Here is a 13,671-nt window from a genome sequence, read left to right as displayed (position 1 = left end):
TTTAGATAAAGGAGAAGAGATAAAACCACTTTATATAAAGGAGAAGAGATAAAACCACTTTAGATAAAGGAGAAGAGATAAAACCACTTTATATAAAGGAGAAGAGATAAAACCACTTTAGATAAAGGAGAAGAGATAAAACCACTTTATATAAAGGAGAAGAGATAAAACCACTTTATATAAAGGAGAAGAGATAAAACCACTTTATATAAAGGAGAAGAGATAAAACCACTTTAGATAAAGGAGAAGAGATAAAACCACTTTAGATAAAGGAGAAGAGATAAAACCACTTTAGATAAAGGAGAAGAGATATTATAAAACCACTTAAGATAAAGGAGAAGAGATAAAACCACTTTAGATAAAGGAGAAGAGATAAAACCACTTTATTATATAAAGGAGAAGAGATAAAAACACTTTAGATAAAGGAGAAGAGATAAAACCACTTTAGATAAAAGAGAAGAGATAAAACCACTTTAGATAAAGGAGAAGAGATAAAACCACTTTAGATAAAGGAGAAGAGATAAAACACTTTAGATAAAGGAGAAGAGATATTATAAAACCACTTTAGATAAAGGAGAAGAGATAAAACACTTAAGATAAAGGAGAAGAGATATTATAAAACCACTTAAGATAAAGGAGAAGAGATAAAACCACTTTAGATAAAGGAGAAGAGATAAAACCACTTTAGATAAAGGAGAAGAGATAAAACCACTTTAGATAAAGGAGAAGAGATAAAACCACTTTATATAAAGGAGAAGAGATAAAACACTTAAGATAAAGGAGAAGAGATATTATAAAACCACTTAAGATAAAGGAGAAGAGATAAAACCACTTTAGATAAAGGAGAAGAGATAAAACCACTTTAGATAAAGGAGAAGAGATAAAACCACTTTATATAAAGGAGAAGAGATAAAACCACTTAAGATAAAGGAGAAGAGATATAAAACCACTTAAGATAAAGGAGAAGAGATAAAACACTTTAGATAAAGGAGAAGAGATAAAACCACTTTAGATAAAGGAGAAGAGATAAAACACTTTAGATAAAGGAGAAGAGATAAAACCACTTTAGATAAAGGAGAAGAGATAAAACCACTTTAGATAAAGGAGAAGAGATAAAACACTTTAGATAAAGGAGAAGAGATAAAACCACTTAAGATAAAGGAGAAGAGATAAAACCACTTTAGATAAAGGAGAAGAGATATTATAAAACCACTTTATATAAAGGAGAAGAGATAAAACCACTTAAGATAAAGGAGAAGAGATAAAACCACTTAAGATAAAGGAGAAGAGATAAAACCACTTAAGATAAAGGAGAAGAGATAAAACCACTTTAGATAAAGGAGAAGAGATAAAACCACTTTAGATAAAGGAGAAGAGATAAAACCACTTTAGATAAAGGAGAAGAGATAAAACCACTTTAGATAAAGGAGAAGAGATAAAACCACTTTAGATAAAGGAGAAGAGATAAAACCACTTAAGATAAAGGAGAAGAGATAAAACCACTTAAGATAAAGGAGAAGAGATAAAACCACTTTAGATAAAGGAGAAGAGATAAAACCACTTTAGATAAAGGAGAAGAGATAAAACCACTTTAGATAAAGGAGAAGAGATAAAACCACTTTAGATAAAGGAGAAGAGATAAAACCACTTTAGATAAAGGAGAAGAGATAAAACCACTTTAGATAAAGGAGAAGAGATAAAACCACTTTAGATAAAGGAGAAGAGATAAAACCACTTTAGATAAAGGAGAAGAGATAAAACCACTTTAGATAAAGGAGAAGAGATAAAACACTTTAGATAAAGGAGAAGAGATAAAACCACTTTAGATAAAGGAGAAGAGATAAAACCACTTTAGATAAAGGAGAAGAGATAAAACCACTTTAGATAAAGGAGAAGAGATAAAACCACTTTAGATAAAGGAGAAGAGATAAAACACTTTAGATAAAGGAGAAGAGATAAAACCACTTTAGATAAAGGAGAAGAGATAAAACCACTTAAGATAAAGGAGAAGAGATAAAACCACTTAAGATAAAGGAGAAGAGATAAAACCACTTAAGATAAAGGAGAAGAGATAAAACACTTTAGATAAAGGAGAAGAGATAAAACACTTTAGATAAAGGAGAAGAGATAAAACCACTTTAGATAAAGGAGAAGAGATAAAACCACTTTAGATAAAGGAGAAGAGATAAAACCACTTAAGATAAAGGAGAAGAGATAAAACACTTTAGATAAAGGAGAAGAGATAAAACCACTTTAGATAAAGGAGAAGAGATAAAACCACTTAAGATAAAGGAGAAGAGATAAAACCACTTTAGATAACGAGAAGAGATAAAACCACTTAAGATAAAGGAGAAGAGATAAAACACTTAAGATAAAGGAGAAGAGATAAAACCACTTTAGATAAAGGAGAAGAGATAAAACACTTTAGATAAAGGAGAAGAGATAAAACCACTTTAGATAAAGGAGAAGAGATAAAACACTTTAGATAAAGGAGAAGAGATAAAACCACTTTAGATAAAGGAGAAGAGATAAAACCACTTAAGATAAAGGAGAAGAGATAAAACCACTTTAGATAACGAGAAGAGATAAAACCACTTTAGATAAAGGCGAAGAGATAAAACCACTTTAGATAAAGGAGAAGAGATAAAACCACTTTATATAAAGGAGAAGAGATAAAACACTTAAGATAAAGGAGAAGAGATAAAACACTTAAGATAAAGGAGAAGAGATAAAACCACTTAAGATAAAGGAGAAGAGATAAAACCACTTAAGATGTCTGACTCTGATTTTAGATTTTTTTTTTATGGAATTCTGAAATTCAGGACTCTCACTTTGATCACATCCCAACATTCTTGACCAGGGGCGAAAAAGCTATAAAACCCCAAACATCTTAGTTTTCCAGTACATTGAGACAGTGCTTGTTATACTACATAATACGAGACAGCTGAACAAGACTTCACCATGTTCATTTGCATAAACATCAACACACACACAATCAGAAAGCATATCAGCCAAAAAGCTAAATCCTAAAAACTTTAGAAAGCTAAGAAAGTTAGCAAGTTATGCTTTGGATGATCTGCTTGATGTTGCAGTTATTGAAAGGGTGTGAATAATGTCTAACTTCACACTTGAATGGAACCGATGGACCTGAGACTCCCCAGTATGTGCCCACTGGTTTTCTTGGTACAAACTGGCAATCCATTATCAGCTGACACTCTTCTTCTTCTTTGAATTACCTGCGTTTAGAGCAAGCCCCTCAGGAAGTGCGCCAGGCGCTGAAGCAAACGTTCCAAGTGGCCAAACGGTGGAACTACATGTCATGGGACCCAACAATACTTTCTCTCTTTGAGTTACTTTGGGAAAGAAAGAAAAAAGAGCCGAAACCAGAGAGTTATTTCCCCTCCTGCATTCACCGGACAGAGTCGAGAGCGGGGGAGACGCAGCGACTGGGAGGCGGGGCTAGGGGGAGGACTAAACCATTTTCCTCCTTTTGTGAGAGGTGAGAGGGGCCCCAGACAGCCTTCACCATTTGGTTTTGGATGCAAAATCAGTCACTCAATCGATGTATTGAGCTAGTTTAATATTAGTTATGACACTATCTACTAAAACTTGTAATTCCATGCCTTTCAAGGGCCCTCCCCCATCTGGGCCCTGGGTATTCAGTCCCGCTTGTCCCCCCACTACGACGCTCCTGATCATGACATAAAATGTTTTGGGATGTGATCAAAAAGTTTAGTTTGGCTTTTCAGAAATAAAAAGAGAATCTTTTTTAAAAGAATTTTCTTTGAATCCAAATCTCAGCAGTTCAGAACTGAGGAGATCAGAAACAGTACTGGGATGTGACCGAGAGTAAAAAGGAAATGTAGTTCTGACTTCCATCTCAGAATTTTGAGGAAAAAAGTTTGAATTCTGAGATTTTTCACACAAACAATTCATTGTTTTTTCAGAATTCTGCGAATCCGAAAAAAAATCTCATGAGATGAAAAACAATTTGGGATCTGAAAAATCCGAAATTGTCAGATTTCTTATTTTTGTGGGAATGTCAGAACTCGATTTTTATTCTTCCCAAAAAACTCTCACATGGTTTGATCCTCAAAAACCCGGAGGAAATAAATCATATCTATAATAATACATAAGACTTATATTAATGAATAAGTGAGTTTTGAGAGATGTTTTAAGGATTCAAGAGTGTTGGAGCTCCAGAGGATATATATTTCTATTTTAAGTACATAGTTTCTCCATCATTTTAGATTGTAATCCTCCTTTAAGCAGTATCAACACCCCGTGAGCAGTGACAGCCTCCCTTGAGCAGTGACAGCCTCCCTTGAGCAGTGACAGGCTCACTGACGACTTCCTAACCCACCTGACAGGTTCACCTGACCTCTCGGAGTCCTGCTTGGGTCTCTGTTCCCCGGGTAGAGAGCCACCATGCTCGGGTCCTGCTCCCTCCCCTCCTCGCTCCGCCGCCTGTCCTGCGAGCTGGTCTGGCTGCTGTGTGTCCTCCAGGTCTCCGCCATCCTTTTCTTCTACGCCCGCTCTCTGGACCCCCCGTCCGCCTCAGACCAGGACCAGCAGGAAAACATGGCCGAGAAGACCCAGGAACGACCCGCCGAGCCCCCCCGTGGAGAGGAGGCAGGAGAGTCCGGGGATAAGGCACAGAAATCCGGGGGAAATGAAGTGGAGTCCAGGGATAAGGCACAGAAACCCGGGGAGAAGGCAGAGGAGTCCGGGGAGAAGGCAGAGGAGTCCGGGGGAAATGAAGTGGAGTCCGGGGAGAAGGCACAGAAACCCGGGGAGAAGGCAGAGGAGTCCGGGGAGAAGGCACAGAAACCCGGGGAGAATGCAGAGGAGTCCGGGGAGAATGCACAGAAACCCGAGGAGAAGGCAGAGGAGTCCGGGGAGAAGGCACAGAAACCCGGGGAGAAGGCAGAGGTGTCCGGGGAGAAGGCAGAGGTGTCCGGGGAGAAGGCAGAGGTGTCCGGGGAGAAGGCAGAGGAGTCCGGGGAGAAGGCACAGAAACCCGGGGGAAATGAAGTGGAGCCCGGGGAGAAAAAGCTGCAGGAATGCCCTAAAATATCCCCCCTGCTGAGTAAGACCCCTCTCCTTATGTGTGTGTGCTTTATGAATGATGCTTTATTATTGAAGGTTTATTGTTGTTGGTTTGTTATTGTTAGGGTTTCGGCTCACTCAGTAGTACTTTAGGGTGTGGTGCTACAAGAGCAGGTCTCAGAAACCCTCCACACGTTCAGATCTGACTTTTAAAATATTCATCTTTTTGATTGATATGAAGCTGGATCTGAAGTCCTCCTCTGCCCTCAGTCTGAAACGCTCTTCAGACATTAACCATTAAAGGTCACTTTAACCAGTTCTTAAAAGATCACACTTCAGTTTTGGTCTCCTACATCATGTTGGGATCCAAGCACAGGGAGAAAGGAGCCGGTTGAATCTGGAACACATCTGGCCCCAGAGAGCAGGACAGCCTCCCAACAGCTCATCCTGAAACAGGAAGATTCTGACAGGAAGTAGAAAATCCAGTTTGACTCTGTGGGTCCGCCAGGAATGAATCCAGATAAGCAGGTTCCTCTTCTCCTTACGTTGTCTAACGTCTGTCGATGGAAGGGGGAGGTTACCTGTAGAGGTAATAACATTGTCACGTTGGTTCCTCTGGATCTCAGGGGGAGCTTCCACCTGTCACAGCTTTACACGTGAAAGAGCCCCTCCCTGTAGTGCACCACAGGCATGTTACTTTTGTCACATGCGCCTGTAAATTCTGCGGAAAGACTTCAAGGGAAGTCGAAACCTTTGGAGATTTTATTTAAGATGTTTCATTAGAATACACGTTTTTAATTTGTCTTTAGAATATATTATCAATAATAATGTCAGAACAAACTTTTAAAGTCCCTATCTTTCTTCGGTGTTCCCTCTCCTGTAATTCTATAGATGAGGGCAGAGGAGGACTTCAGATCCAGCTTCATATCAATCAAAAAGATGAATATCTTAAAAGTCAGATCTGAACATGTGGAGGGTTTCTGAGACTGTTGTAGCACCACACCCTTAAGTACTACTGAGCTCCGCTGTCACAAGGACAGGTTCAGGAGAACATTCCTGCCCTCTGCAGTAACTCTGTACTATAACTCCCCTCTGGCTGCAGGACTCTCTGTGAACTGGACTTAACATGCACACTTTACACTGAACATTGTACATTTACCTTATACTGATTAAATATTCCATTTCATTGCCTTCTTGTACATTTTTATTCACTTTTATTTTTTAGTTATATTTATTTCTTATTTGTTTTGCTTCTTTTTGTATTTCGCTGCTGCAACAAAAAAAAATCCCAGTTTGGGATAAACAAAGTATTTCTGATTGTGTGTGTGTGTGTGTGTGTGTGTGTGTGTGTGTGTGTGTGTGTGTGTGTGTGTGTGTGTGTGTGTCCGTGTGGTGTGTGTGTGTGCGTGCAAATAGGCAGGAGAGGCTAACATCCCTGTGTTCCTTCAGAGGGAGCTTCTTATTCTATTTTGCTCTTGCCTCAGTGGGTCCTCTTAGGGTGGAGTTCAGCTCTCCGGTGAAAGAGGAACTGATAAAGAAGGAAAACCCCCGCCCTGCAGCCGGGGGGGCGCTTCAGACCCAAAGACTGTGTGGCGCAGCAGAAGGTGGCCATCATCATCCCTTTCCGCAACCGAGAGGAACACCTGAAGTACTGGCTGTACTACCTGCACCCCATCCTGCAGAGACAGCAGCTGGACTACGGGGTCTACGTCATCAACCAGGTACACGTACTGCTGACATACTGCTGACATACTGCTGACATACTGCTGGAACTACGTCATCAACCAGGTACACATACTGCTGACATACTGCTGACATACTGCTGACATACTGCTGACATACTGCTGGAACTACGTCATCAACCAGGTACACATACTGCTGACATACTGCTGACATACTGCTGACATACTGCTGGAACTACGTCATCGACCAGGTACACATACTGCTGACATACTGCTGGAACTACGCCATCAACCAGGTACACATACTGCTGACATACTGCTGACATACTGCTGGAACTACGTCATCAACTAGGTACACATACTGCTGACATACTGCTGGAACTACGTCATCAACCACGTACACATACTGCTGACATACTGCTGGAACTACGTCATCAACCAGGTACACATACTGCTGACATACTGCTGACATACTGCTGGAACTACGTCATCAACCACGTACACATACTGCTGACATACTGCTGGAACTACGTCATCAACTAGGTACACATACTGCTGACATACTGCTGACATACTGCTGACATACTGCTGACATACTGCTGGAACTACGTCATCAACCAGGTACACATACTGCTGACATACTGCTGACATACTGCTGGAACTACGTCATCAACCAGGTACACATACTGCTGACATACTGCTGACATACTGCTGACATACTGCAGTCTCTCTGCTGGTATGCGTATAGTGGGACAGGTGTAAACACAGAGACTACAGCTTCGCCTACACCGAGACCGTGTGGGGAGACCCATTGATGAACCTAGCTGCACGGAGCTAAGAGAGGCTCTGGGACTTCGTCTTAACTTCATTTCTTCTTATCTTGTTTTTGTGACTCTTCTTCTCTCCTATCGGTGTCCTCCTCCTCCTCCTCCTCCTCCTCCTCCTCCTCCTCCTCCTCCTCCTCACACTACAGGGTCTGCTTGGTGTCTGGAGAGCCTACTTGGTCTGCTGTTCTCTGCTCTGGTAAATCAAGCGTTTCTCTTTCTTTTCTCTTCTTTGTGGAACACATTCCAACATTTTTCTGGAGTTCATTTAGAAATGCACCCTAAATGGCGGATGGAAACAATGTTAAACAATCTGAAATGTCCTGTAGTCTGATATCAGATAAGCTCTGAGTCCCCAAACATTGAAACACAACTGTGTCCGCCAGGATGGAGACGCCACCTTCAACCGAGCGAAACTGCTGAACGTGGGCTACACGGAGGCTCTGAAGGAGTACGACTACGACTGCTTCGTGTTCAGCGACGTGGACCTGATCCCCATGGACGACCGGAACACCTACAGGTGCTTCAGCCAGCCCAGACACCTGTCTGTCTCTGTGGACAAGTTCGGATTCAAGTGAGAACACACATGTCAGACACTCAGAAAACGCCTGAGACCCACTTGAGACTCTCAGGACACGCCAGAGACACACCTGAGACACACAGGAAACACCTGAGACACACCTGAGACACTCAGGAAACGCCTGAGACACAGGAAACGCCTGAGACACATGTAAATGAGAATAACTGAGATATGTGTGTGTCTGCAGGTTACCCTACATTGAGTGCTTTGGAGGCGTGTCCTCCATGAGCAAGGACCAGTTCCTGAAGATCAACGGCTTTCCCAACAACTACTGGGGCTGGGGGGGGGAGGACGACGACATCTTTAACAGGTCAGCACACACACACACACACACACACACACACACACACACGCACACACACACGCACACACACACACACACACACACACACACACACACACACACACACACACACACACTCCTCTAATGTGATGCTGTCTGCAGGGTCACATCTAAAGGAATGACCATCTCCCGGCCCAGTGGCGAGATCGGGAAGTGTCGGATGATTAGGCACAGCAGAGACAAGAAGAACGAGCCCAACCCTCAGAGGTAATAAAGATGTCTGATTATTAATTATTGCACTGTTAGAAACATCTAACACCTGCAGTCATTGACCTATGACAGGACAGGACGTTGTCCCCTTTTTTCAGGCATCTGAAAGGTGTATGAGCGCTGGGTTGTGGTGCACCCCTGGTGTTTAGGGTTACTTAAGGGTTCCTTAGCTGCGTTGATGAAATGAGGGATTGATCCACACACATTGTCCATGTCGAGCGAGGGTCAGCAGCCTTTGCTCGTTGGCCTCCCGGGTCACCTGCTCGGTGGCTCCGGTGTGATGCCCCCATTCTGGATGGATATATCAACATATCCCTTCACCATGTAGGTGGTCTGTGTTATTTTCCAGGACGATTATCTGTATCCTCTGCAGAAGTTAGCCTGCGGAGTAGCATACTGCTACCATGGAGGTATACCCATGTCCAGGGGCAGATGCTGATCGGCCTTCCGTACTATGACTTGGATTTCAAAGCCTCCATCGGAGTTTCAGTTCTGGCGATTTGAGGAACTCCTCCACAGCTGCCTGAGACCTTGCTTCAGAAGGTTTTCTGTGTACCTGGAGGGGTTCTTAATTAACTGAGCACTTGGCTTCCTAACATATGATGCATACTTTAACCGTGTCAGAAATCTAATAGTCGAGACCGGAACCCGTTAAAATGCCCTGATTCTTAATAGCTAACAGCTGATTGGCTCTCTTTCACATTAGTAGTTTAATGGTGTATTGCAATCTGCTCCGAGCTTTGGTCAGGGAACAAAAACATCACATTTCCCCTAAAATCGTATTATGTCGCTCCAAACTACAGATCAAGATTATATAATGAACACACCACGATAACTTTATACCTTCAACAAACAGGCTTCTTCGCTGTCGGGTACCTCTATTAGCTGTTAGCCCTGATTTTAGCCAATGGCTGTTACTTGTGTTATCTGTGTGAAAGGGTCACCATTAATGAATAATCTGCCCCCCCCCCAGGTTTCACCGGATCACTCACACCAAAGAGACCATGTCATCCGACGGGATCTCCTCCCTCTCATACTCGCTTGTGAAGACAGAGAAGCTGGACCTTTACACCTGGATCAGTGTGGACTTGGGGGGGCCCTAAGGTCAGCTGACCAAAGTGCGGGGGCCCCGAGGACCAGGCTCTGATTGGATGTGACACGTCCTGAACCAGACTTTTATTCTGACAGTGTGAGCCTGATGGATTTGATCTCCACTCAGGACCTCCCACAGGTTTCACTGGTCCTGGTGGTATGGGCTTATTTGGGCCTCAAGTTTGAGAGCCGTGAGTAAAACCAAAGTGTGCTGGGATCAAACCCGAGGCCGAAGTCTGCCTCCGGTGTGAATGCACAAAAACAAACTGTGCAGCACATTTTTTATATTCCATCACTTTTTACAGAATATTTGAACCTTCAGACACCGTGTGTGTTATATGTTGTCAATAAATGATAACGCCGTCCACAGAAAAATAAAGACCTCAGAAAATCGACCTTATTCTCTTATATATTATATTATGTTATAGAACTCATTTTACGCTTCTCCGACTTTAAGGCGCTTCTACATCATTTTATAATGGGTTGGTACTTCCTGTTAATACATAACTGCTATTACTTAGCATAGCGTCCCGAGAGATCTCTTAGCATAGCGTCCTGAGAGATTACTTAGTATAGCATCCCGAGAGATTATTTAGCATTTAGCGTCCCAAGAGATTACTTAGCCTAGCATCCCAAGAGATTACATAGCATTTAGCATCCCTCGAGGTTACTTAGCATAGCATCCCAAGAAATTACTTAGCATTTAGCATAGCGTTCTGAGAAATTACTTAGCATCTAGCGTCCCGAGAGGTTACTTAGCATAGCGTTCCAAGAGATTACTTAGCATTTAGCATAGTGTCCCGAGAGATTACTTAGCATAGCATCCCGAGAGATTACTTAGCATTTAGCAAAGCGTCCCAAGAGATTACTTAGCATAACGTCCCAAGAGATTGCTTAGCATAGCGTCTTGAGATATTACTTAGCATAGCGTTCTGAGAGATTACGTAGCATAGCGCCCCAAGAGATTACTTAGCATTTAGCATAGCGTCCCCAAAGATTACTTAGGATAGTGTCCGGAGAGATTATTTAGCATAGCGTCCCGAGAGATTACATGGCATAGCGCCCCAAGAGATTACTTAGCATTTAGCATAGCGTCCCGAGAGATTACTTAGCATAGCATCCCGAGAGATTACTTAGCATTTAGCAAAGCGTCCCAAGAGATTACTTAGCATAACGTCCCAAGAGATTACTTAGCATAGCGTTCTGAGAGATTACGTAGCATAGCGCCCCAAGAGATTACTTAGCATTTAGCATAGCGTCCCCAAAGATTACTTAGGATAGCGTCCGGAGAGATTATTTAGCATAGTGTCCCGAGAGATTACATGGCATAGCGCCCCAAGAGATTACTTAGCATTTAGCATAGCGTCCCCAAAGATTACTTAGTATAGAGTAGGGAGAGATTACTTAGCATAGCATCCCGAGAGATTACGTAGCATAGCGCCCCAAGAGATTACTTAGCATTTAGCATAGCGTCCCCAAAGATTACTTAGTATAGAGTAGGGAGAGATTATTTAGCATAGCGTCCCGAGAGATTACATGGCATAGCGCCCCAAGAGATTACTTAGCATTTAGCATAGCGTCCCGAGAGATTACTTAGCATAGCATCCCGAGAGATTGCTTAGCATAGCGTCTTGAGAGATTTCTTAGCATAGCGTTCTGAGAGATTACGTAGCATAGCGCCCCAAGAGATTACTTAGCATTTAGCATAGCGTCCCCAAAGATTACTTAGTATAGAGTAGGGAGAGATTACTTAGCATAGCGTCCCGAGAGATTACGTAGCATAGCGCCCCAAGAGATTACTTAGCATTTAGCATAGCGTCCCGAGAGATTACTTAGCATAGCGTCCCGAGAGATTACGTAGCATAGCGCCCCAAGAGATTACTTAGCATTTAGCATAGCGTCCCCAAAGATTACTTAGTATAGAGTAGGGAGAGATTACTTAGCATAGCGTCCCGAGAGATTACGTAGCATAGCGCCCCAAGAGATTACTTAGCATTTAGCATAGCGTCCCCAAAGATTACTTAGTATAGAGTAGGGAGAGATTACTTAGCATAGCGTCCCGAGAGATTACGTAGCATAGCGCCCCAAGAGATTACTTAGCATTTAGCATAGCGTCCCGAGAGATTACTTAGCATAGCGTCCCGAGAGATTACATGGCATAGCGCCCCAAGAGATTACTTAGCATTTAGCATAGCGTCCCCAAAGATTACTTAGTATAGAGTAGGGAGAGATTATTTAGCATAGCGTCCCGAGAGATTACATGGCATAGCGCCCCAAGAGATTACTTAGCATTTAGCATAGCGTCCCGAGAGATTACTTAGCATAGCATCCCGAGAGATTACTTAGCATTTAGCAAAGCGTCCCAAGAGATTATTTAGCATAACGTCCCAAGAGATTACTTAGCATAGCGTTCTGAGAGATTACGTAGCATAGCGCCCCAAGAGATTACTTAGCATTTAGCATAGCGTCCCCAAAGATTACTTAGGATAGCGTCCGGAGAGATTATTTAGCATAGTGTCCCGAGAGATTACATGGCATAGCGCCCCAAGAGATTACTTAGCATTTAGCATAGCGTCCCCAAAGATTACTTAGTATAGAGTAGGGAGAGATTACTTAGCATAGCGTCCCGAGAGATTACGTAGCATAGCGCCCCAAGAGATTACTTAGCATTTAGCATAGCGTCCCCAAAGATTACTTAGTATAGAGTAGGGAGAGATTATTTAGCATAGCGTCCCGAGAGATTACATGGCATAGCGCCCCAAGAGATTACTTAGCATTTAGCATAGCGTCCCGAGAGATTACTTAGCATAGCATCCCGAGAGATTACTTAGCATTTAGCATAGCGTCCCCAAAGATTATTTAGGATAGCGTCCGGAGAGATTATTTAGCATAGCGTCTTGAGAGATTTCTTAGCATAGCGTTCTGAGAGATTACGTAGCATAGCGCCCCAAGAGATTACTTAGCATTTAGCATAGCGTCCCCAAAGATTATTTAGGATAGCGTCCGGAGAGATTATTTAGCATAGCGTCCCGAGAGATTACATGGCATAGCGCCCCAAGAGATTACTTAGCATTTAGCATAGCGTCCCCAAAGATTATTTAGGATAGCGTCCGGAGAGATTACTTAGCATAGCGTCCCGAGAGATTACATGGCATAGCGCCCCAAGAGATTACTTAGCATTTAGCATAGCGTCCCCAAAGATTACTTAGTATAGAGTAGGGAGAGATTACTTAGCATAGCGTCCCGAGAGATTACGTAGCATAGCGCCCCAAGAGATTACTTAGCATTTAGCATAGCGTCCCCAAAGATTACTTAGTATAGAGTAGGGAGAGATTATTTAGCATAGCGTCCCGAGAGATTACATGGCATAGCGCCCCAAGAGATTACTTAGCATTTAGCATAGCGTCCCGAGAGATTACTTAGCATAGCATCCCGAGAGATTACTTAGCATTTAGCATAGCGTCCCCAAAGATTATTTAGGATAGCGTCCGGAGAGATTATTTAGCATAGCGTCTTGAGAGATTTCTTAGCATAGCGTTCTGAGAGATTACGTAGCATAGCGCCCCAAGAGATTACTTAGCATTTAGCATAGCGTCCCCAAAGATTATTTAGGATAGCGTCCGGAGAGATTACTTAGCATAGCGTCCCGAGAGATTACATGGCATAGCGCCCCAAGAGATTACTTAGCATTTAGCATAGCGTCCCCAAAGATTACTTAGTATAGAGTAGGGAGAGATTACTTAGCATAGCGTCCCGAGAGATTACGTAGCATAGCGCCCCAAGAGATTACTTAGCATTTAGCATAGCGTCCCCAAAGATTACTTAGGATAGCGTCCAGGGATATTACTTAGCATAGCGTCCCAAGAGATTAATTAGCATTTAGCATAGCGT

At 42.6% G+C, this 13,671-nt stretch overlaps 1 protein-coding gene across 1 annotated transcript; it reads left to right on the top strand.

Annotated features, from left to right (window-relative positions):
- The first annotated feature begins 4,407 nt into the window (after window positions 1–4,407).
- On the top strand, window positions 4,408–10,143 carry LOC134860107 (beta-1,4-galactosyltransferase 1-like). The gene is given in 7 exon segments (XM_063876948.1): window positions 4,408–5,089; window positions 6,534–6,601; window positions 6,603–6,770; window positions 7,942–8,129; window positions 8,323–8,445; window positions 8,581–8,685; window positions 9,662–10,143. Coding segments are annotated over 7 exon segments (1,443 nt in total). The 5' UTR covers window positions 4,408–4,428; the 3' UTR covers window positions 9,792–10,143.
- Window positions 10,144–13,671: the final 3,528 nt, after the last annotated feature.

The sequence above is a fragment of the Eleginops maclovinus genome, chromosome 23 (genome assembly GCF_036324505.1).
Source record: "Eleginops maclovinus isolate JMC-PN-2008 ecotype Puerto Natales chromosome 23, JC_Emac_rtc_rv5, whole genome shotgun sequence".
Classification (NCBI taxonomy): domain Eukaryota; kingdom Metazoa; phylum Chordata; class Actinopteri; order Perciformes; family Eleginopidae; genus Eleginops; species Eleginops maclovinus.
Note: the sequence above shows the minus strand (reverse complement) of the source record. Positions and strands in the feature narration are given on the sequence as shown.